At 48.0% G+C, this 25,947-nt stretch overlaps 1 protein-coding gene across 4 annotated transcripts in view; it reads left to right on the top strand.

The window, feature by feature from the left end:
- LOC119396947 (SR-related and CTD-associated factor 4) overlaps positions 1 to 25,947 on the top strand; it is a 122,696-nt gene that overhangs the window by 60,149 nt on the left and 36,600 nt on the right. For all 4 annotated transcript variants that reach the window (XM_037664336.2, XM_037664338.2, XM_049417283.1 and 1 more), the window contains 4 exons: positions 5,594 to 5,694; positions 8,987 to 9,094; positions 11,076 to 11,247; positions 19,888 to 20,100. In XM_037664336.2, the coding sequence (XP_037520264.1) occupies positions 5,594 to 5,694; positions 8,987 to 9,094; positions 11,076 to 11,247; positions 19,888 to 20,100 (594 nt within the window). The remainder of the gene's footprint in view (positions 1 to 5,593; positions 5,695 to 8,986; positions 9,095 to 11,075; positions 11,248 to 19,887; positions 20,101 to 25,947) is intronic.

Raw genomic sequence — 25,947 nt, 5'->3', positions numbered from 1 at the left:
TATTTTCAGATGATTCATGAGCGCTTACGGCGATACCAGGCACGGCCCCAAGCGCGCTTAAATTGCATCACCAGTGCTTTATTTCATCTCTAAGTGCTTGGCCGCATAGTCCGGGAAGTCGGCACGCAATGTGCTGGGTGGCGGCATTCGGTGACGATGCGCAATATGCCTAGGTGCAGCGACGAAAAATATGCGCGCAACGTGTTTGGCCTCGCATTTCGGGACGCCGACGCGCGCCCGCTGCGCGACGAGCTTGGCCGTGGGGTCCGCTGCCGATGCGTAAAATGACCATCCGCTGTACCGAGGAGCCGGCGGGGGAAGCGCTTCGTTCCTTGCGAAGAAGCACACTGCCGCGAGTCCGCTAACGCGTTGTTCTTGCCCGCAAAGTTCGAGGTTCGTCTTGCGTGCCGACGCCGTGAGTGGAGTTATGCCTAGTGACGACTCCGAGCAGTAGACGCGCCGGCTGCGGTGCCCGATGTTTCAAAGTACGTAATGCGTGGTCGCGAGTACAAAGAGTCGTCCTGCGATCATCTTCGTCACGACGTCCGAAGTGCGTATAAGCAGAACCTCCAACCACGGATCCGACGAGTCAACGCTAGAGAGTCGGTCTGAGACGCGCGTTTGCGATGTTCGCTATGAGTGCGGCGCGCCATCGTAATCCCACCGAGCTTCCGCTAGTAGCTCCAAACTAAAAGGTAGTTCTTGTTCAAAGTTATCGTCGAGCCGTGAACACAGAGCAATTGGGAATACGCCACGAAGTAGCACGACTTTCGACAGCCGTGAGCTCGAGACGCACGAGCTGCAGACGACGATCTCCCGGAGCGAGCATCGGACCAATGGCGAGGCGCACTTGGGCAACATGGCGGACGCGGCCAATCGGAGGGCTCGAAACGACCTTCGAACATTTGCTTTTTGTGCGCTTGTTTTCGAAGGGAGGAGCCTGCTGCGGCGGGGAATTCGAAGACGGAGAAATGCGCTTTCTGATGAGCCCAAGATATCGGCGCCCGGTGGCGTCGTTGCGGAGCTATGATTGTTTGAAAATCAGTGTTTTTTTTTTTTTTGCGATTTCCCCAATAATTTTCGCCACCTCGGCAGGCGCAACAATATTTTTATAGCACTTCTACGCGGTTTTCGGTGAAGATATTTTGGAATCGGATATAAAAAGGGCTACAGAAACTGAAAATGTGATTTTCAAAAAATCGATTTTTTTGCCATTTTTCGCAATACGAAAGCCGCGTCCCCCCTTAAATCCCACAAACCTACCAACTGAGACGTTGTGTGCAACTTCTTTTGGCCAGCTTCGAATTTTGTGTGCTTGGTGCCATGGGCCCATTTTCTGTGCCGCCCGCAACAGTCGGCGGCAGAGATCGCCGATGCGCTGACGTCACTGTAGCCCAAATACAACCAAATCTGCTCGTCCCCAAGCGTAGCATGAAGCAGGGCATTATTGGGTTTTTTTTAGGCTGCTCTAATCCAAATAAACTTCATTTTCATGGCCTAACAACTGTTTCGGACTGTTCAATTTTTCGGACTGTTTTGCAGTCCCCGTGAGGTCCGGTAATCGGTCGGCGACTGTACGCCTGTTTCCGTGCAGGCACTGACTGACACAAATGATGCCGCTGTGGTTGCGTTTCTTGTTTCGGGGACTCACAAAAACCGCTTCCATTTCATTGGCGATAAGACGAATGATTATTATAGGTTTCGGATTTGTTTTTGCTTTCCGGACGCGCTCACAACTTGTAGTGTGCACGCATCTCACCAGAGTACTGCCACTAGCGTGGGTTCAGACTTAACGAGCCACAGGGCCGCGTTTGCAGTCACCTCACGTGAACGAGCGTGCCACTGCTCACGTGCGTTCTGGCGACAAAGGCTCCGAGCGCAGCGCAGCAGGTACACAGTACTGCTCTTGAGAATCCGCAACCCTTTATTTGCCTGCGGCAACACCACAAAACCGTACCACACCCGCTCCCAAAGGCGGCAGGAAAAGCAAAGAGGCTTAACCACGCCACGAGCGGAAATACAGAACAATGGGCGCCGCTTGCACGTCTCTATGGGCAATGGCTCACGGTGACACGCCGTCAAGGGAAAAGGTCCCTCGCGACAGTGCTGCGTACTCTCACGATCAGCGACCACAGGGCCCAATCGTTCGAGGGAGGGCAAACTCCGGTCGCTTTGGCTTTCTGTAAGTGTGGCTCGGCGTAGTATGATCACGCGCGAACACACTGCACCGCTATTCGGAGACGCAAGGCACCGTTAGCAAACTCCGTCCGAGTGAACCCCAAGAACAAAGGAGCCGACAGATGGGAAGAAAAACAGGTGCTTACCCTACAATGTCCAGAGAGTCTCTTCCCGCCGCACGCGAAACGTCTCGAGAGACCACGCGCGGCGCCATCGTCGAGATCCGGCTCCGGGTGAGGGAGGCTAATGTCACCCCCCCGCTCGCCCAACACCGTAGGACTCCGGAGTAGGGGAGAGTCATGATCGGACTTGTGGACGGCAGAAGTAGGCGAAAAACCCACGCTATGGCGACGGGCAAGCCTCAGTCCCACAAACTACACAGTTACCTTCAGTATGCTCACCCGCACCGTTTGCTTGCGCCACGGTGTTAGGTGTACCGACGTTCAGCCTCCTCGCCGAAAATGGGGACGCGCTTCGCGTTTTTTCCGACAGGCTGCGCTAGGTGTATCGAGGCTTCAGGTCAGCCGCTTCAACGAGGGCCGCCTCGCTTGCGAAGCTGCATTTGCGACAACTCTTCAACTGCTGGCCGTTCCTTTTTTATGAGGGTAACCGCACATATCAATCTGATTTGAAGGTAAATGCACAACATCAAGAAATTCAGTGGCGGTAGCCAACAGATGGAAACTCATAGGAAATATAGCTTCTGCGAACAGCGATAATGAGTTTACAGGTGAACACGAATTTCAAAAATATTTTAGCTCGCGCACAAATAAGGCCACCGTGGCAAATTGGTTGAGGCCGCCGCGACAAACTGGGTAATAATAACATCTGGTGTTTTACGTCCCAAAACCACGATATGATTATGAGAGACGCCGTAGTGGAGGGCTCCGGAAATTTCGACCATCTGGTGTTCTTTAACGTGCACTGACATCGCACAGGCCTCTACCATTTCGCCTCAACCGAAATGCGACCGCCGCGGCCGGAATCGAACCCGCGACAACGGAAGACTGTGCCCGCGACCTTCGGGTCAGCAGCCGAGCACCTTAGCCACTGGTCCACCGTGCCGGACCCGAACTGGGTTAGTCAAAAAGAAAAAGGTATTCCCTGAAAAAGAAAGGGGGGGGGGGTGAGGGGGGTTGACGTCTTTCTATATGATGCTTGTAAGAAGAAAGCAACACATTTGACAATGGTAGGTTAGAAATTCCTTTCATGGGTTGTCGTTGTGCATGCACCATATCGCATGGATTCAAGCAGCCGCCCACGGTGTTAGTTGTTCAGCCGCCTTTGCAACGTTTACACGTGCTGGCTGGCGCGTGGTAGTGAAGGTTAACATCCGTTTACCAACCAAACCATCATGAATCACCATGTGCCATTCTGATTCTGCCTCTCATTATTCGTCACAGACATGCTGTTTGTTGCAGTAGCAGAAGTAGAACTTTGTGCCCTGCTCTGGGTGCACAAACATGAAATGGTCGTGCCCGTTTCCTTTTCAGCGTTCTAACCATTTGCTTTGCAGTTTCTTCTTTCGGGAATGACAGGAATTGAGAGTGACACCATATTCCGTGACGTCATTGTCTGACCCGTTAAAACTAACACGCCAAACCAGACGAGGCCCCATTCGTGCACATACGTTCGCCAGTCGAAACGCCTGCCGCCTAAATGCTAGCCTATTTGAAATAGCTTATCCTTGTTCATCGTGTCCTTATTTACACATCCTATATTGTCCAGATGGGCAAGGAGTGCTCTTTGCGGCGATGCATCTCTGGCTACAAATCGTGCACGGAGAAAATTTGCTTTTTCGCTGCTCCGAAGGATAGTGACCGCTTGAAAATGTGGCCACTGCTATTCCACGGAAAAATCGCGAGTTGCAAACAACAAATTTTGTTTGTGAAAAACATTTTGATGCGCGATTTGTCACCAAATGATGGGAAGCGCTACTTAAAAGGAAACGTTCTTGTGAGGAAGCATTCTTTCGTATCATTTAGCCGCACCATACAATACTCGAGCTAAAGCAGCTTTTTCAGGCAAAAATATGTAAAATTCGTAGATCGTGCCAATACTGTGATAAAACTCTTGGCGCACCATAACGTATATATATTGCAGTCTATTTATTTTGAATATGTCAAAGAGTGGCTTCGTAGTCATCGGCCACAAGCTGTCGCCCACTTCATTGCATTCTCTTTCAATCCTGTATTTTCCGACGTGGTAGCGGCGTGTCACCTGCTAGTGCACGCCCCGAAAGACCTAAATAGAGTTATTTTATTCCATTACATCAAACCATCCGTCTTCTCGCAAATGTTTACGGAATTTGCAAATAAGCGGTTCGTAGTAAAAGATTCTGAAGGCTCAGTTGATTTCATATGCGAAATGCCCCTTAACATGACACCTGCTCGTTATATGATGCTGACCGCAAATATATTAATTAATCTTTCGAGGGCAAATGAAGGGCGAATTCAACACGCGTCACGCAACTGCAGATTTACATTTGTAGACAAATGCGGGCACGATCGCCTAGGCCACGGTGTTGCCGAGGCCGAAGGTGGTGTTTATAAGCTTCACGCCGCATGCCGAGCCGTCATGCATAAAACACTACTAAGTCTTTATAGCTAACTTATGTATATGATACTACAATACCACACAATCCTCACAGGGCCTTGCGATATTGCTAAACACGCTAAAACACCGAATGTTAGAAGCGTCAGGTTTGTGCTGGGTATAGCCAGGTGGCCACCGTCCCGCGCGCGCCTCCTTTCGGCAAGAAAGGGAAAGAGGTCCCCGATTTCTCCTCATTCCAATGCGCCGTCGCTCCACCTAAACTATTCTAACACCGTGGCTTGCGCTATGGAAGTGCACAGCAGTTTCGCAGCTGCAAAAGCAAGTCTAGCGACGATTCCTACGAATCTCCACTTGACTGGCGAATCAGAATCTGATTCAGTAAATGTCAGCCCGTCATACGAGGTGTTACTTACGTGTCCAGATTCAGATGTTGATGAGCGAGCGACATATCAAAAGCGTGTGTGGCGAAGCGATGCTGACCGGATAAAAAGTGGCTTTTCTCCCTCCGTGTTCCCACTTGACGCCACTTCGTGCATTTATTTTTGTTATGTCTATGAATTACATAGACATTTCTTGCAACGCATAATTTTTAAGTCGTGTGGTTTTTTTTTTTTTAGGATTTGTCTTGGTGGTTACTCATGAAAAAAACCATGTGCATGTAACAGCACAAAAGATTTTTTTGTCACTTTACGGTCAGCCAAAAAACTTTGGACACTTTTTTTTCTTAAATAGATTCTTCTGAAGAATTTAATTCAGCAATAAAAGAATGCACATTTTTGGGACGCATTTTGTGAAAAAGATAGACTTTCAGAGGGTTAAAGTCCTTCTGTGCTAAACATCGTTTTGCTTGTTTTTCCAGTTTGCAGTGCTACCCTGTGGCTTGGACATGTTCCAAAGTCGGTGTCAGAAATGGACTTGCACGACACCTTTGGTGAATTCGGCACCATAGTCAGGATTGATGTGAGTATGGTGTTGGTGTTTTTGTGTTCCTTCTTTTCTCTGTTGGGGTGTGGTTGCACTGTTGGTCCATTATGATTTTAGTGCCCTGATTACATTTAATACTTTTGGAGGTATTGTTACCACACTGTGAACCTTTCTCTAAGATATCTTGAGAACCTACGATTGTAACTTAATAATGTGCTTGTAATAAAAATATTTGTGAACGTAGGCAAAACAAACTGCATAGTGAGCGGATAGCCCATTATCTAACCTTAATCTATAACAAATCTTTACTAACGTGTACTTTACCGAGGGTGTGTACAGGTCCTTGGATCCCTTCAAAACAATTGCTATGAAAACCCTTGAATTTATTTACAAATGCTTTCTAATATTCACTACGTAACCTGCGTTCTAATTTAGATAAGCGTTCATTTGGCAAACTCTCTATTTTAGAAGCAATGCAGATGTTCTGCTTTGTATCACTTGTGTAGAACTCTACCACTTCACCAATGGCGCTAAAGAGGTATTGGTGCTTAAAGTCCTTAAAAAAATATAAAGCAGTGCCAACTGTGTCCTTTCGCCCATGCCTCCTTCTCTAGCAGCTGCAGCAGCGTCTAGAGTTTCTACCACGAAGCTACAGATTTTCCTGCTGTAGCTTCTTTCTGCTGTTGTACCTGTTTTTGCTACCACTGGCACAGCAGGTTGGCATACCGAAGCATGCAGAACCTCTGTACTAACAGACTCAAGCTTGTTCGAGCACACACCGTGTGCCGACCAAGTAAACAAACAAGATGGAGCTTGCACGATCCTCTAAAAAGCTAGTGCATCACGCACGAAAAACTATCAATTTCTTAGCTCTGCCAATATTGCAGTGACACTGTCAGCAGGAGCGAGTACTTTCACTGCTCACTGATTATGTATCATTCATTTTTACACTGTCGTACACAACAAAGATATGCCACTTGCTTCTGTTGTATTTATCGTTAGTTATTCACTTCCTTTGTTTTGCTGACCTTTCCCACTGCGCCGCTTAGAGCCGTAGCGCCCTTAGGCACTCTAGTGGAAGAATTGCACACGCCCCTTTTTCCGGCCTAGAGCCATGTTCCGCGAGCTTCGCAGCTCAATTTTCGTATTCACACAATTGCAAGTCGACTCAAATGTGGTTAACCCCCCAAAATTGCACATAAAAAAAAAACAAAAACGCAGGAGTGAATCCTGTAACGGAAATTTAAGTTGTTGGACTGACTACATGTGCTCACTCGTCATCGCCAAGCCAGCCCTCTTATCTGACTTTGATGCCTCAGCCCTGCCGACTTGGAAGTGCATTCTCGACATTAACGTTTTTGAAGCAAAGACACGGGGGTTTGTGTGTGACAGTTCTGTATGTCACTAGCAGAGATTGATCGCATAGTTCGTGCGTGTGTGCAGCAAGCTCCAGAAAGCGTTTAGATTTCAGCCCCCAATGCCCCGAACGCTTGACGTCACGTGAAAATTTTGTCACACTGCTGTCGTCACTGCCGTACCACTCGTTGAGAAACTCCAACACATGTACCGCCACTCAGTTTTTTTTTTTTTTTTTTTTTTTTCGGCACGGAGAATAGCTCCAGCAGCCGTCCTGAACGCTGCTGTGAACGAGCGCCGAAAGTTTGGTGGTCCGCAGCACTCATATCGATGAAGCACAATTATCATGCACAACAACGGCATGCGGAACGGCCAAGGCGCCGATCCAGCGGCGCTGGCAAATCTCCGCATAGCTTATTGGTCCACGCTCCCTTCCACACGTTGTCTGGTAGATAACAAAACTTCGTTTGGTGGCTCTGGCAGGTGCTGGCACGTTAGCACCTGAAGCCTGCGTGTGAAAGTGTAAGGCGAGCAAATGGAGAGTGTTGCAAGGAAGGGAGAGAGGGAGGGCGGGGGTGACCTGGGTGGCGGGGCAAATTTTGAATTACGCCCGCTTGCCAAACTGAGCCCTCAATAAAAAAAGCACTTCATAAAAGAGCTCTTACGTGAATATCAGTGCCCCCCCTCGAACAAATCGCTGCTGTTCGCCGTCAGGAGTGCCGCTGCTGATTATAGCAGCGGCTCTTCCATTTACAATTGGCACTCGAAAAATGGCACGCACTCTTATGGGAGTGTCTATCGTTGATGGAAGAGCCGCTCTCTCCCAATCGGTAGCGGCATTCCTGATTGTGAACAGCGGCTTAGTGAAAGTTGAAAAAGAAAGAAAAAGTTCTTTTTTTTTTCTGTGTGTGAGCAAGAATATGCTGTGTGTGAGCCAAATACCAGAAGAAGTTCTAATTAAAGCTCCTGACAGTGCTGCTTACGCCCAGTGGTTTGCTCTCACGCAGTGTTTTTTATTGCTCACTTTTATATGCAATGACATTGAGTGCATGTTTGTAGATGGTGAATATTTGTTTAGTGGAAGCTTCGGGAAGGAGCAACTGTTAGTTCCATGAGGAGTGACCATGCGGAGGTTAACGATTCACCCCTTCGCCATTATCTCCCAAAAGAGATGCATGGGAGTGGCACGGCAGTTACTCCTCTGAAGGAGCAACCTTGATACCCCTCAAATTCCTTTTCTTCCTAGAGTGTGTGTTCACGCAAACAAAACTCCAGATCTACAAAAGCCAGTTTTACAGCAGAGCTGTTATGCTCAAGGTTGGCCGTGTGTCATAGATAAAAAATTACCGTACCTACTCGATTGTAACGCGAGGAGTGACTTTTCATTGCGTCCAGGGAGAAAAAATAGTTATTTCAGTATTCGTTTGTATTGTGAGGGTCAACCTTGGGTAGCAAAAATCTGGGAAAAAACTCTCGTTACATTCGAGTAAATACGGTATCATCACCATGAATCGGCACGCACTCTCTTATTCATTGTGGTCTTCTGCTTCGCTCCCAGAACACATGCGCCCATTTCCACGATGGGCGAGAGAGCGAGTGCAGAGAGAGAGAGAAAAGAAGAGGAATAAAGATACAGAGAGACAGAAATTCATGGCGAAAAACATTCCTTGGCTGGAGCAAGCATAGCCATAGTATAGCAAGGGGTTTGGACAGTGAGAGGTGAAAGGGTAAAAGCCTAGCCAAGCCAGGACCAGCTGTGTGCCGACCTCCTCTGCTGGGACAGCCTTGTGTTACTTAGTGCAAGCTGCGCTAATTTATTTTTTCCAAAACAAAAAAGGAGGCATGCTAGTCGCACTGTGAAACTGCTGTCGACCGATGCACCAGTCTTAAGGCTTCGTGGTTTAACTGCAATATGAAAGCATCTAAATGTCACTTCTTCATCGTGGTCTAATGATGCTTATCTCTTTTGCAGATGATCCCTCCTCGTGGCTGTGCCTATGTGTGCATGGACCGCAGGCAAGATGCCTTTAGGGCATTGCAAAAACTGAAGAATCTGAAGCTGCAGGGAAGCCTCATCAAGGTGTGTGTGTGTGACGGTTGCCTTTTGGCTTTAGCCAGTCAAGTATCCATTGAATGGCTACCACGGCCAAACAACAGGCCAAGCCAAGCCAAGATTGGAATCAGCTCGGTGCGGCGTTTGAGGTGAATGACAGCGCGTGCGAGTACGACTCGAATCCTAACTCGGACAAAGAGAGTACGACAACACAAGCGCTGCAGCATCAACTAGCCCAACTTCATTCGCTTTTGGCGTTTGAGAGCTTGCGTTGTAAGATGTGTCTGTGGCTAGGCCTGATCTGCGTCCCGAGCTTTGTGTCTCGCTCCCTTTTTCGTTGCTTGGCGTGCGAGGCCTGATCTGTTGAAATTGTTCCTACGCTGCCCATTCCATGTGTGCAGTTGTAACTAAGGAAACGCGGCAACTACAAGGCCCTCACAATGGCAAAAAAAGCAGCAGTTATTCGCCAGGTGGAAAACGGCCAACCTCAATCCGAAGTTGCTTGGGAGTTTTCGCCGAGTTGGGGAATGAGATCATCCGTCAGCCACTCGAACCAGCGCGTGTGGACTGTGAATGTCGTGATGACGCGCCTCCCACACCACAGCCATCAATTGCAGATTTAGCATAGGCCGTTGCAGACGAATTGCCAACCGACAGGGGTGGCCGAACATTAGCTGAAATACCGGCCGACTTGGTTGCATGTAAGCGTGTATGTGTGCAGACGCGCATTGACAGTTTTTTTCGGCCACTGGGCCAATAAAGGTGCTTTTTTCTGGTGAATCTTTTCAGCGGGCTCCCGATTATTCGGACTTTTCGGTAGGGGTGTGCGAATATTCGAAATTTCGAATATTTTTCGAATAGTGTTTGCTATTCGATTCGCTTCGCACTAGAATTTTACTATTCGAACTATTCGAACTTCCCAAAAACAAATACAGTCACTGTTCGATTGAAAGTGACCCCTTCAGATTTTTAATATGCTTCACCTCATTACATTCTCGTATTGCGGCAAAGCGTCCTTTCAAGCTCCGTTATGGTCGAACTTTGACAAGTCACAGTCAACGTCCGATTGAAAGTGGTCCCTAGATTTTCAATATCCTGCACCTCATTACACCCCGGTATTGCGGCAAAGCTGCTTTTCAAGCTCTGCTTTGGTCGAACTTTGCCGAGACACAGTCAACGTCCAATTAAAAGTGGTCTCTAGATTTTCAATATGCTTCACCTCATCACACCCTGGTATTGCGGCAAAGCTGCCTTTCAAGCTCTGCTATGGTCGCAAATGTATTAACTTGGGGGCGCAATTAATGCTGTTTTGGGCCTGAAATTTGGGCAGGAAGTCCGAAAAATCAGAAGCCGAAGCTTTTTAGCATCCAGAATTTCAGATGTTCTTATATATCGACGTCTATGAGGCAGATTTAGAACTTTGGACTTGAAGGGAGCACACCCTTGTCTGCCACATCAGTTGGGCTTCCACAGAAGTCGAAAGAGGAGGAGAGGCTGAGGAAATGGCATCTTTGCCTATCACGTGTAAAGTGTTGTCGGCAACACTTTGGTTGCTCCAAATCATGTACATAAATAGAATACGGCCTCTACATTGCCTCATTCTTGATAGGACAACTATGAAACACCACCCCGCCAGTGCTTCATCAACCTAGCGAAAAGAAACACCTTCATGTTGCTATCTAATAACAATATGCTTAGGAATGCTCTGTAACTTTCTTTTCTACAATTTCGCTTCGAAGTATTCGAAAAATATTCGAAAAATATTCGAAAAATATTCGATTCGATTTGCACTCACACTTCAATATTCGAATTCGCTTCGCACCCAAAATTTTGCTATTCGCACAGCTCTACCTTTCAGCGGTTCCCACCGAGTCCGAATCAACGTTCGGCAACTGTATGTGGTTTGAATATTCACACACCTCTGTATACAAGTAAATAAAGGTGTAACTTATATGTGATGATTGTGCAAGTGGCAAGCTGGCTCTTTATTTCCTTTTCCTGTTTGCAGATGGCATGGGCACCGGGGAAAGGTGTGAAGGGCAAAGAACTGAAAGACTTCTGGGAGGTGGACCTAGGTGTGAGCTACATTCCACTTGACAAGCTGCCTGCGGATGTCAACTTGCAGGCTTTGGAAGAGGGCGGTGTAATTGACAAGGACTCCCTGTCTGACGGCCTAAAAGGTCGTGGAGACTTTCTTGAGAATTTTCTTTCTTTCTCTATTTTTTATCGACTAGGCTGCTCGGAAAGAAATACAGTCAAACCCACTTATAACGATCCCATGTATAACGATCTATCGGTTGTGACGACCATATTTGGGAGCACTTACGATTTTCCAGTGCTAACCATTGAAGCTGCGTCCACATATAGCAAACATTTTTCAAAGCCTACTACTTTTACAACGAACACTTCAGACACGGTCGCGGTAAAAGTATGGCGCATACGAAGCAAAAAAAAAAAAGTTAAAACAGGCCTTCTAAAGTGTGAGAGGGGCGCGCGCTCGCGCGTGCCTCGCTCCAGTTTACAGTAGACTCCTGTTAAACGAAAGCTGAAGGGACCAGGAAAATATGTTTCATTTAACAGGAGTTTCGTTTACTGAGAGATGAAAAGGGGTGCAGAATTCAAGCACAAAACCAATCATGTTAGAGGCAGTTGTTCCATTTAAGCAGCAATTTCATTTAAGAGAGTTTCATTTATTGAGAGTCTACTGTACTTGCAACTAAAATATCCCTGATCAGCGAGCACCGCACGCAGATTTCGGATGCTACGAGCGAGGTCGCTCACTTTCCAGCCTTTTTTCTTCAGTGGCAGAGTGGCAGTGAGGAAAAAAAGAAAGGAGGCAGCATGAAGCCTTGCGGTAAGCTTTCGCATGGTGACCTTTCGTGACGCCGTTCTCTGTAGCTTCAATCGCCTATGATGAACCAAACAATGCCTTTGAACGCAAGAAGTGATAACCGCGTTAACTTTCCATCGCATAAAGGTTCACTGCGTCCCTAAACTCGTCCACGCCACAATGTGCCGCAAAAGGTCGTCCGTCTTTTCGGTAACTGCAGAGACCGGTCGATCGGTGATACCAACTTCCGCGCGATTGCGGTGATGCCTTCGCGGATAAGCATCAGAAAAAAGAGCAAAGGCGAGGTGGTGGCCGTCGATGAACGTGCAGTTATGACTCATAGCCAACAACCTTATGGCACAGTCATCTGTAGATATCTGCTCAGCTGCGCGTGTGGCGTACGCTGTACACTGTGCGGATTGACGGCAGTACGAGCATGCCATGCTGCCGTTAGCAAGTTCGCTGCCGCTGCGTTGTGCGGGCCACGAGAGCATCGCGGAGACGTAGAGTGTGCGTTGCTTGCAAAATGCTTGTTTTCGCCACATTGAACGAACAAACTACTTGTCGCACCCGTGCACGGTTCGGAGTGAAGCAGGCACGAAGAAGGTACAAACGTGCGCATACGGCATACAGCAAGCGGCCCGGCAATGACTCCGCGAAAGCCGAGTAGGCGACGCACTGCATGCAACTAGCCAGGGATGATCGGCTCCACGTGGCAGTCAGTTCATTGCAAAGGCGGGTAATTCACTCGTGTGAGCACGTAGCGGGCGTCGCTTCACGACTCGAAAAGGCTTAGCTTGTCACCGGAGGGGTTGTTATACTTTAATAAAAGTGCACAGAAAAAAAAAACGGCTTGGCCGCTGAGTGCACGTTTTTAAAGGCGAGTCCATATACAACGAACTACTGATATAGCGACCACTTTTCGCGACACTTTCAAGTTCGTTATAAGCGGGTTCGACTGTGTACAGTTAAACCTGCTTATAACGAACCTCAATGTAACGAATTCCTGGATACAGTCGATCCCGGATAATCGAACTCGGATATATCGAATTATTGGCTATATCGAACAGTTGAGAAATCCCCTTGAATTTCCCATTCAAAAGTATGGGATTGGTGTGCACGTACAGTCGACGTCCGATTTCCCGGACGCCCGAAATTCCGGACATGCCCGATTTCCCGGACTCATCTGTGGCACCGTGAAGTTCCCTGTAGAGTCAGTGTATTAAAATGTCCGAAATTCCGGACGCTTATAGCCTTCGCCACCCGATTTCCCGGACTTTTCACTGTTAACCGCCGACCCAAAGTCACCACCGACGCCGCCATTTTGGTTGTTTTCATTTTTATATCCTTGAACCCACCATACTCGCATCGCAGGTGTGGCCAGCAGCACCGCCGCACCGCGCCGCGGCTGCCGTAACCTCGAAACCGCACGTGTCAATCCGTTGCCAGCCGTAGCTTAGCCAAGCCAAACCTCACTGTGTTCGTTCACGTGTTGTTTTGTCAGCTGTGCCAGCTCTGCGGTCGTGTCTGCGGTTGATCGTTTGCTGCTGCGCGCTACCTTCAGTGATCACGTTTCCCGACCTTCAGCATCCACTGAGTTCCTAGCTGTTTCGTGCTGCACTTTTCGTCGAGCGGATTCGCCGTTTACAGCAATGGCACCGACTGCTCCTTTGTCTTCGTCTGCGCATTCGAAGCGCACAAAGCCACCTCGTAGGCTCACGATAACGAACTGCCATCCGCGGACGTTGCCTTCGACGATCTGCGCGCTGGCGGCGTGTTGATTCCAGCTGAGATAACCCTTGACGGCTTCGCCGACGCTGACAAAGACCTCGAGCTATGTGCGGAGTTGACCGATGACGAAATCATTCATCAAGTTACGGAGGATTCCGATGACTCCGACACCGAGAACGAAGAGCCAGCTCCTACACAGCCAACGAGCTCGGAGTTGACGCGAGCACTGATGACACTGTCATTGGTGCACAACGGCAAGATGACGTTGACTGAAATTGAGGCAGACATAATCGCGGGCAAGCGGACCGTGCAAAAGAAAATAAGCGACTTCTTTGCGCCCAAGTGCTGACCTATGAGGTAGTGCCGGCCACGTCGTATTTTTTTAATATAAACTGCTCTTTTCAGAGCCACCTAAACGATGCATTGGCTGAATTGCTATGGGAATCTTGTACTCCGGCTGTGACCCTTTCCGTCAGCGAAAAATACCTACCAAAAAGGTGCATTTTCACGTGCATTCGTTTTTTCGGACTGCCCGATTTTCCGGACGTTTTCGCAGTCCCTTGAGGGTCCGGGAAATCGGACGTCGACTGTATATCGAACTCCCGCACAGCGAAACATTCGCTATATCGAACGCTGCCCCGCGCCGAAGCCCAGAAAGTGCATTTTTCCTAACAACTATTGATCATTTTTCGGCCGCGTTCTTGTAAGTTCCAATCTCTCGTCGCGCGCAGGTGTCGAAATTGCGTTGCTCTAGTTCGTTGCGCAGCGCTTGTCAGTTCACCGGTATATTTGACGCGTGGTTCGCAGGTTTTTACGCATGGGCTAGTGTTTTTCAAAGAGGCTGATTGCCGAGGTCACCAAAATGAGACTTCGAAGTGACTTGGCAGCCTTGTTGTAATGTTTGCATTCCCTTCCTTGTCTGTTCGCGCACGATGGCATGCGGGCCCGCAAAGCATGGCCTTCGAGATCCGCAACCTCGTGACGTATTTTTAGTGTTTTCAGTTTTAAAATGCGGATCTCAGAGGCTACGTTTTTTTTTTCGCATTTCTCGCCAAAGTAGCGGCTGGCGTCTGCAAAGCCACAAGTGCCATCGGTATCACCAACATGTCGACGGTGGAGAAATGTTTCTTCGTGCAGCATTTTCTCTTGCGCAAATGTGTACTTCGCGCTTTGTTCTTGATAAATCGTCATTCGGGAGTCAAACTAAGCATTGTCCCGCTCGTAGCGATAAAAATGATGACCGGTGCTTGGAACGACGTCAAGTAAAGCACCGTCGCGCACTGTTTCCTTACGGGCCTTGGTGCCAGGTGACGACTTTGGGCGCGTCATGACCGCCGACTACGGCGTACGGTGCATCAGTGAATTTTGCGACTTAGCGTTTCCGGGCGCCGTATCGGACGGGAGCACAGCGAGTGATTTCATCGGTGCCAATAACGACGTAGTTGTTTCTTACTGCATCGATGCCGAGATCATAGCTGACGTTGCCGGTGGTGCGGAAATGGACCTGTGCGGTTTGAAGATGCCAGCCGCCGTTGCCGCCGCTAAACCCTTTACCGCGCTACAGAGCTCGCATCAGTGTTCATCGTCGATCACCGCTGTTGTGGCGGAAGGTGCTGAATTTGCTTATTTGGAAAGCTTCAATAATATTGACGATGACTTGATGAATTCACGGCGTGCAAGAAGCAAGACAAGTTGACGGACTTTTTTCATGCGAAATAAAGTGCGCTAACTTGCGAAAGAAGTTCTCGCCTTGTTCTTTAGCATATGTGAGCGAATCGTCATGTTCGCGCTTTTTACGATTTCAGAAAACTGTGTCGTGGCCTGCAGTGCTTTAATTAAAGCCTTACATACGCATATTTCGTATTTCGAATTATCGATATATCGAACTATTTCGCAGTCCCCTTTGAGTTCGGGGATCGACTGTATAACCCGTTACTCCATAGAAGCACATGTATTTGACCGTATTTACTCGAATCTAAGCCGATTTTTTTTTTTTTTTTTCGAAATAACGATGTGCGAAAGTGGGGGGTTCGGCTTAGATTCGAGTACAGTAAAAGCTCGTTAATTCGACTCGTTAATTCGGAAAATCGGTTAATTCGGACACGTCATCTGGTCCCTGTAAATATACGCATCACTCTATGAGACTGGGCGCTCGTTATTTCGGACAGATTTGACCGAAAATGGATAATTCGGCGACTTTCGGGCCGCTGGCGAGGCTCAAAAACGAAAAAAGAACAATTCGGAACAAAAGTGAAGCTCAAACGTAGCATCGCCATGGACATCAATTATCGACTTGGCTTGGATTGAGACTGGTTGAACGCCTTTTTTTCGCGTGTGGGTTTTGTTGCTTTGTTCCCGTTGGTGTGCTGCATCGTTGATCGCCGATTTATCGAGGAACGTTTCAGTACGGCTCCTTTAGCTTGATCGTTGCTGGTGCTTTTGTGCTGACTTCTCGTGTGACCGCACTCTCCGCCGATGGCAACGCCGGCGAAGCGGCCCAAGTACGAGGCCAAGGACTTCACCACCAAAGTAGAAATTTTGCGTGCTCTGAATAACGGGCTCTCCCGACGAGAAGTGATGAAGAGTGATGAAAGGGGATCCTTGTATCGGCGGCAAAAGAAGCAAGGAACGAGTAACCGTACTTTTATCCCCCAACGTGACGGGAACAGAGCGCTTGCCGCTTCTCGTTATCGGAAAGGTTCAAAAGCCACGCTGCTTTAAGAACATCAACAATCTTTCCGTGGATTACCGTGCCAACCGAAAAGAGTGGATGACGGGTGAAACTTTTGCGGTACTGCAGACATCATGCGAGCTGCTGAGCACCTTGAAGGGCTCAGAAAAATTGTGTCCGCGCGAATTTCTGCTCGAAAACAGACAAGCATACGCGATTACTTTGTTAAGTAAAGGTATGTTGAAAAAACTCGTGCATTTATTGTGTTTATTTCGGCCATTCGATAATTCGGACATTCGGTTAATTCGGACATTTTTTCCGGTCCCTAGAAATCCGAATTAACGAGCTTTTACTGTACAATGATTAAGCTTTTTTTTTTCTGGCCTTGCGAATTTCAGGGGTCGGCTAATCGGGGCCGGCCTAGATTCGAGTAAATACGGTGAGACCTCTACGTAACGAAGTGGCAACAGGAGACCCCCTCGAAATAACTAATTTTCCCCGCCGACGACTTAAGGGTATTGGCCCAAATTTTGTCATTTCTGCGCGAGCGGCAACCCAAAGCTCCTTCTCCGCCGCGACGGAATGCGAAGCGGCGGCGCGCTTGGCACGCTCGAAGGCACGGCGACTGCGAGGTGAGAGCGAGTGCACGTGTGCGTGTGTGCGCGAGGCGGGCCTGCATCCCTCGAACAAAAGTTATGGTACTGTTGAACATTCACGAGTGAAATTCTAACTCGAAATATACTCACTCGCGAATGTTCAACATACCATAGCTTTTGTTCAAATGGGTTTAGAACATTAATTTTTGTTGCACTGCACACAGTTCCAATTGTAGATTATTGTGATATGTTGATTTGCTTTGTAACATAGCCAGTTCAGCAATAATCTTGCTCCCCAAAAGGCACATGGAATGTGTTGTATTTTGAAAACTACACAATATACTAGAAAAGTAATTGCATATTTGAAATCAGCACTCAAATATACATAGTCACAAAGTTGAATCAAAATGGATCAAGAAATAAAGAAAAAATTTTCAGAGCAGTGTCCTCCCTTAAACATATTAAACATACTAACAGTTAAAACGTACCGTATTTATTCAAATATAGGTCGACCTTTTTTTTTTTTTCCGGAAATGTTGCTCATAACCAGCTATCGACCTACCGTATTTATTCGAATCTAGGCCGATAGTTTTTTCGGAATTTCTTTGTATCGAACTCCAGGGTCGGCTTAGATTCGAGGATTTTGAAAAACGCGCCATTTTTCATCGAGAAAAGTGTTGCAAAACTAGTGCCACCTAGACAGTATTGTAGCCGTTAGTAGCCGAGCCAACACCTGGCTTAAGTATGCATGCGAGGCCGCCATTTTTATCTTTGTGGCGAGTGTTGAGGCGAGCCGTTCGTCATTTCGAGTCTCGCTTCGAGTGGGCTGTGTGTGGCGTAGCTCAATGGCGCCAAACGAGCGTAGTCATTATAGTGTGGCGTATAAAAGGAAAGTTGTGCTAGCCGCGGAGTCGTCCTCCAACGTTCAAGCCGGGCGGGACTTTGGAGTGGACGAAAAGAATATTCGTCGCTGGAGGAGCCAACGGGAGAAGCTCTTCGCGTGCGCCGCAATGAGGATGGCTTTTACCGGTCCACGGAAAGGCCGTCACCCTGAAATGGAGACGGCGTTGGCCGACTTCGTTCGGACGCAGCGAGCAGCTGCCCTTCCAGTGACAACGGAAGTGCCCCAGGCGACGGCGAGGGCGCTTTCAAGGGAGCAAGGTGTTTCGGCAGCAGACTTCAAAGCCAGCCGAGGCTGGCTGCAGAAATTCATGAAGCGCTTTGGCTTCAGCCTCCGTCGTCGCACCTCAATCGCCCAAAAGTTATTGGCTGACTATGAAGAGAAGTTGCTGGAGTTCCAGCATTTCGTGCTTCGGAAGAGAGAAGCGAGAGCGTATCTGCTAGGCCAAATCGGCAACGCGGACCAAACGCCGGTGTATTTTGATATGCCGGTGGCGTACACAGTCTCAGATAAAGGGGCCAAGGAAGTGGAGGTGCGCTTTGCGGGCTATGAAAAGCAGCGCGCGACTGTGATGCTGTGCTGCACAATAAATGTTTTCTCTTTGTGAATGTTACCTGGCCTACATTCGAGGTAAGTTTTTTTTTTTTTTTCGGACTTTAGGGGGTCGGCTTAGAATCGGGGTCGGCCTAGATTCGAGTAATTACGGTATATTCGTGACCAAAGAATCTTGACCTATACTCATGAACCAAAAGCGCCGAGTTTATGGCGTTCAACTGCCGCGCCCGCTGTTCTTCAAGCAGTTCCTGCTACATATGCACGTTATATACCGTAAAATCTGGAATAAAGACCACACTCGCCCCCCCTCCCCCCCCTTTTCCGACTAAGTAATTAAGAAAAGGGTTATTGATGGTATAGCTGCATACCGCCTTTTCAAAGCCCCCGCGAAATGCAGCCGTTCCGCCCTGTTTGCGATGAAACCCACGATTTCCCTAGGTAGGCCGTGAAGTCCTTAGCCCGCTAGCCGTGCTACGGTGCCGCCTTCCGGGGCGCAGCTCCACTGGCAATGGCCTGAGGCCTTGTCGCCTCGCTCTTTGTTCGTTGTACGATCGGCGTGATGGGGTGACGGCAGTGACAGTTCGCATTTCTTGTGCGTGGTTGCGACGATGTCACGTCGGCAGAGTTATACAGAATAAATGATTAAACAAGCCCTTGTGGTAGCTGTAGGAGGTAACGGTGAAAGCGTAACCAGAGAACGAGGTGTGATAGTCAGAAGAGCGTCGCATATTGGACGCAGAACTTGGTCACTATCCTGCGGCATGTTAAAATGTGATTGTACACCACGGCCGGACTAGAGGGAAACGCAAAGCGCGTCGTGCCGTGCCAGTAGCCCGGCCGCGATTTTTCTCGGGGCGAGCGCGTGAACGAGGAACGAGGTGTTACAGCCAGGTGAGGCAGCTGCACGTAGCAGAGCTATTTTTGGTTTGGATTAGCGTGATGCTATGAGCAAGGCTGACGCTTTTACGAAGCTTGGGCTAAGATCGCCACCTCGCGGTGTGTTAAGGCATTGACAAAATTGAACTTCTATTGAAAACGCGCCGAATGGGACAGACAGGTAATGCGTTGCAGGTGCTAATCGTGGAGGCCACAGTAATGACGAATTCCTTTACATTACCGCTCCCAGAGAACACCACCACCCCGCCGACCGGGATAGTGGTAGATATAAAAGGCGCGTTTGTAAAGCCTCTGGAGTCTGTGACCGTGGCGCAGTGGATAGCGTGCCCGGCATCTGTTGTTGCGGACCGAGCGGTCGGTGGTTTGATGCTCGTTGACGGAACTTTTTTTCTTTGCCATTTGATCGTGTAAATTTTTTCGACGTCATTTTCGTGACGGAAATACGTCACTGAAGTCTTGGTGGACCCCGGCATAAAACGCTTTCGTGTTAAAAACGTAGTTGTCCACTGTCCATGATACACCAGACTTCGCAACATAACTCTTCCATTTCTCACTTGAGGTTTTGAAGCGTGAAAGTTGCCAGAGATTTCATGGAGTTCTTTGCATTGTGGCTGATGTTTTGTTTTATTTGCCTTGCAGAGAAATATGCCGAACAGGAAAGGCAACGCGGCATGGCTGATCCACTTGCTCCTATGATGCTCGACTTGGTACAGCAGCAACAACAGGCACCGCCGTCAGCAGAAGCCATGATGGCAGTAGCATTCCCACCAGCGGTAGCTGCACCAGGGGCCCCCACAGCTGTGGCCATGGTGCCTCCGCCTGTGCCTCAGTTCAGCATCCCATTGCCACCAGGTGAGCTGTCCTTTGGTTTGTTTATTCGCAGGATCTTTGTCAAGCTGGCATCTGCCAACTTGATCACATGATTGTTTGATCTATATGCGGTAGAACCTCAGTGATGCAGTCGTGGCTCGTATGAACTTTAGGTGTTACGAATTATTTTGTGGTCCAGGCCAAGGCCTATTAGGCTTGCAGTGTGTAGAGTAGGGTTGTTGCGAACTGATTTTCACTCCTCAACATTTCATACAAACATAAGCTACCGCGCAGGCCCGCATGTGACTGCCGCAGAAGACGCAGAAATCACACGCAGGCACGGGAACCATAGTGCGAGCATGTACACTGCACTGCATATTCGGCAAGTCGTTAGCATCGCCCGTCGGCGGCGTGTTGTATCCTCCGAGCTGGTGCACACGAACCTTGAAGGCCCAACTGCATCTTCGTCTGCCTTCGCTTTTAGATTGCAGTTGGCATTGGCGTCACACTTTTTTTACAATGCGTTGGCGCATCCTGCTGCACTCAAGGCAGCATTGTGCTACTTTTACACCTGCGTGCCACGTCGAAACAAGCCATGAGCTTGACCATGGTCTTGGCAAAGGAGCTAGGCTTCGCAACGTCATACGTATGATTGTCGGGGATGCACTCTTGCGAACTCTATTTTCCTAGAAGACTAAATTTTGGGTAATCCTCCCCATAGTTTAGGCACAGCCATAAATCTCCTGAAAAACATCCCAAACCGCCACCACGAAAAGAAACTAATATTAACAAAGGACAGTGTTTCTAAAATATTCTGGCCGTCATCTGTTGTGTGTGGAGTGCTTCTTAAAGGTGCTGCTATGCTCCCAACATGGACAGCGCACGAGCACGCTTCTGTTGAGTTTCGTCACCCCAAATTAGTGATGCCGCACCATGCTCAAATCTCGCTTCCCTACAGTCAAACCGGTTCCGGCGCAGCAAGACCACCACATTGACAGATACGCATGTGCATAAAGTGAAAACGTGTCAGGCTGCCCGTCAAGAACCCGCGAAACATGTTTCTGTGCACACGAGACTGGCGTGGCCCCACGTGCCTTGCGTAAAACGTCAACGGAGCTATTCAGAGCCAGGTGACATCCAAGTGTGCCAGCAGCTGTCGGTCGCGTCGGAGGTAGGGAGCCACTGGACTGGGTGGCGCTTTTCCAACATGTCGACGCCGTACTTCACGTGCACGCATGCTACGTTGTAATATTGATGTCACTCTCTCTGCATTGCTCTGGTGTAATGCGTGAAAGCATACTAAGATTAGGAAGGGGCTACCAGCTCTCACTGGTCACTGCACATTTGGTCCCTTAAAAATTGTGCTCAGAAACTCAGGTGGTTATGTGCCACAGAAATTAGGCAAGCCCCACTACAGAGTACAGCAGGTGCGAGTGAGAGTGAAAACATTACAGGGAGGGAGTGGAGCAAAGGAAAGTGACAAAGTCATAAAGAAAGAGAAAGTGAGAAGGAAAGAGAAACTGAGAGAGAGATAGAAAGAAAGCATAGCAAAGCCATGTACATACAGTATAGCGTAGCAAGTGGTCGGGAAAGGGAAGTGAGGGTGAGGATGATGGAAAGGAGGACAGCAAGGCCACCAGCTTCACTGCTTCCGCAGTCTTCGCACCACCAATGCGTAGCTGCCCCAACTTTGTTTTTGAATACACGCGTTTCTTAATATATAAGTCGCCGACCGTTTATTCGGACTCGGCGGGAACCATCGAAGAGTCCGAATAATCGGCAGTCCAAAAAAAGGGATTCACCAGAAAAAAAGCACCTTTATTGGCCTAGTGGCCGGATAAACATGTCAATGCGTGTCTGTACACATGCATGCTTACGCACCGCCAAGTAGGCCTGTATTTCAGCCAATGTTTGGCCACTCCTCTAGGTCGGCAATAGCACCGTAACGGCCTACGTTAAACCCGCATTTGATGGTTGTGGTGTGGGAGGTGCGTCAACGTGGCAGTCACTGTCTACATGCGCTGGTTCCAGTAGCCGACGGACGATCTCATCGCCCAACTAGGCGAAAACTTCCCAGCAACATCGGATTGAGGTCGGCCACCTTCCACCTGGCAAATAATCCCTGCTTTCTTTGCCATCGTCAGGGCCTTGTAACTTCCGCGTTACTTTAATTCCGACGGCGCACATGGAACGGGTGGCGTCGGAGCCATTTCATCAGATCAGGCCTCGCACAGCAAGCAACAAACAAGGGAGCGAGACATGAAGTGCGGGACACAGACCAGGCCTAGCCACAGAAACATCTGACAACGCAAACCCGCAAACATCAAAAGGGAACGATGTTGGGCTAGTTGGTGTTGCAGCACCTATGTTGGCGTTGTCTCTACGTCCTAGTTAGGCTACACGTCGTACTCATACGCGCTGTCATTCGCCTCAAACCCAGCACCGAACTGACTCCGAGCTTGGCTTGGCTAGGCTTGCTGTTTGGCCGTGGTAGCCGTTTAAATACTTGACTGACTAAAGCCAAAAGGCAACCGTTACGTGCAGCCAACGAACATAGCTTTCGAGATTGGCAATTTCTGCGTATTTTTTTTACACTGGCACAATCTTCAGCTATAGCCAGTGCAACATTTCAGTGCTGGCAACCTAGCGAAAAATATTGTAAACATTGCTGACAGCTTGTCATGGCGTTCAACGTCGCACTCGATCAGCCAGCTGGAGTCCTAAAAATCAAGCGGCGCACTGTGGGGCATCCAAATTTTCGGTTGCGAATTTACATCAGTGGGATGAGTGGCGGTGCCGCGAAGGTGTCTGAATAAACGGGCATGTCCGAATTTTCAGCGTCCGAATAAACGGTCGGCAACTGTACATACATTTGCAATGCTTCGCGCTCGGCATGTTTCAAGGCTCATCCAAATTAAAGAAGTTGGGGCCAAATATGACTGAATCAATGAGAGTTTGATACCATTAAACAATGCATTTGCTTTCCGGGACCAGAGAACACGTCCAAATTAATCAGGGTTGCATTGACGAACATTTACTGTATGCAATTGAATAAATTAGTCTATGCCTGTAATTACAACATATCTTCAATAATGTTAAACTTCACTATAACCAGGTAATAGATGTTTTCTAGTTTTGTGATCATAGAACCTGTTCATAGAAAATGTAATTTTAACTGCATGTGACAAAGTGTGTTCTACACTATTTCATTATTACACGATTTCACTGCTGCTACAGGGAAAGTCCGAGGCAATAAATTAAAGTTACTCTGGGCATCATACATCGATAGTAGAATTATTCACTTTGTGAATACGCTGACTGCATATTCGTTATGTGAATACACATTCAGCGTCACCTGTGGGCACATTATGACATGGCCACAAGTGGTGCAGCGAGTGCATGCGACCGCACCGTCACCATCACATGCGAACAAGCTATCCCGACTCTCCATGCGCATCGGTCTGGCCCTGTTGACACAGTGGCATTCGCTTCAGCATTCAGTTTTCTTATTGTGCCTTTGATCACTTTCTGTACGCGTGAACTGTTTGAGACTTGATTCCCTTGAAGCTTATTGCAGAATACACATGTGTTTGGCTGATGCGCAGCTTGCTGCTCCACAAATGCGCGTGAAAGAGGTACATCAGCTGTTCAAATCTATGACAGCCAACAAGAATGTGCTATGCACCCCACAAGACTATTGTGACCAGTCGCGATGCCGCTTTTTCTTATGTTATTTTTCATGTGACAAATACACTGAAACCTCGATATAACGAACACGGATATAACGAAATATCGGTTATAACGAAGTAAAGGAAGAATAGTCTTGCAATACATACGTTGTCAGGAATACAGTAAAAGCTCGTTAATTCGACTCTCGTTAATTCGGAAAATCGGTTAATTCGGACACGTCATCTGGTCCCTGCAAATATACGCATCACTCTATGAGACTGGGCGCTCGTTATTTCGGACAGATTTGACCGCAAATCGGATAATTCGGCGACTTTCGGGCCGCTGGCAAGGCTCGAAAACGAAAAAAGAACAATTCGGAACAAAAGTGAAGCTCAAACGCAGCATCGCCATGGACATCAATTATCGACTTGGCTTGGATTGAGACTGGTTGAACGCCTTTTTTTCGCGTGTGGGTTTTGTTTTTGTTGCTTTGTTCCCGTTGGTGTGCTGCATCGTTGATCGCCGATTTATCGAGGAACGTTTCAGTACGGCTCCTTTAGCTTGATCGTTGCTGGTGCTTTTGTGCTGACTTCTCGTGCTACCGCACTCTCCGCCGATGGCAACGCCGGCGAAGCGGCCCAAGTACGAGGCCAAGGACTTCACCACCAAAGTAGAAATTTTGCGTGCTCTGAATAACGGGCTCTCCCGACAAGAAGTGATGAAAGGGGATCCTTCAATAGGCGGCAAGAAGCAAGGAACGAGTAACCGTACTTTTATCCGCCAACGTGACGGGAACAGAGCGCTTGCCGCTTCTCGTTATCGGAAAGGTTCAAAAGCCACGCTGCTTTAATCCCGTGGATTACCGTGCCAACCGAAAAGCGTGGATGACGGGTGAAACTTTTGCGGTACTGCAGACATCATGCGAGCTGCTGAGCACCTTGAAGGGCTCAGAAAAATTGTGTCCGCGCGAATTTCTGCTCGAAAACAGACAAGCATCCGCGATTACTTTGTTAAGTAAAGGTATGTTGAAAAAACTCGTGCATTTATTGTGTTTATTTCGACCATTCGATAATTCGGACATTCGGTTAATTCGGACATTTTTTCCGGTCCCTAGAAATCCGAATTAACGAGCTTTTACTGTATACGTTTATAACGAATTTTCGGATATAACGAAGGTATTTTCGTGTAAGATGTAACTTCGTTATAATGAGGTTTGAGTGTATGGCGCTGAGGCTATCTTGAGCTCTGATCTCTCTTTACTATGATGCCAAGATGACAGGGCTGTGCCAAGGGACAGTTTCGGATTCTGCGGCCTGGCAGTGCCCTCTGAAGTCAAATTTGCTTGCGGTTTTTCATGACAGCGTACTAATAAAGTGTTGTTTTTTTTTTATTTATACCAAATATTTCTTTAATATTTTACCACGGGGTAAAAGAAAGTTTGAGGATCGCGAAAATATAAAAATTTAAAATTTTGACAGAATAGACCGTTCACATTGCCACGTACGCCCTTAAGACACATAGCGTTTGGCCCAGGGAAGAGAATAGTGTAGCTACCGTATGTGTTATCATGAGTTTCCCATCAAGAGCAAAGGTCTTCCAGATTGAAGATAACATGTCAGTGTTATCTGTCAATAGCGGTATTGTCAACATGACCTGCTCACCCACCTATTTTTAAGGGAAGCTTCTGTGAGTTAGAGATTTTGGTGGAAGCGGCAGCATAATTCACGAAAAACTTTGTTCAGGCGAATAGTATACAGAAATGCAGGTGTACCCAAATAGGCCCTCCGAAGGTGCTCTGGTCACATTTGTGTATTTGTATTTGTAATAATTCATACTCTCCCCACTGTGGGCTTGTTGGTGATGAGCCGTTTCTGATATGGAAATTTGATCGTTTTTATTGAGGTCACTTGTCATTTCATGTGGCCACATTTCATTTGCCACGTGCATATAACCCTGGAAGTGCGGCTTCGTGGTAGTCCCCTGAATAGCTGGTTTTTCGGCATAGCACCCTCACGCTGTAGTGGAATCACCTTTACAGGGGGGTTACATGCGGTCAAATACACATCTATTGGTTGATTTCTAATGCTTCGAAATTTCAAATAATTTAAATTTGTCTTGAAGCAAATTTGAAAACTGTATTGTTCGTTGGAATATTTGAAGCGCTCAAATATTTGCCCAAGCTTACTGACAGCACATAGCTGGGAGGAGTGGAAGGGTTCC

This window comes from Rhipicephalus sanguineus, chromosome 6 (assembly GCF_013339695.2).
Source record: "Rhipicephalus sanguineus isolate Rsan-2018 chromosome 6, BIME_Rsan_1.4, whole genome shotgun sequence".
Taxonomy (NCBI): Eukaryota; Metazoa; Arthropoda; class Arachnida; order Ixodida; family Ixodidae; genus Rhipicephalus; species Rhipicephalus sanguineus.
Note: the sequence above shows the minus strand (reverse complement) of the source record. Positions and strands in the feature narration are given on the sequence as shown.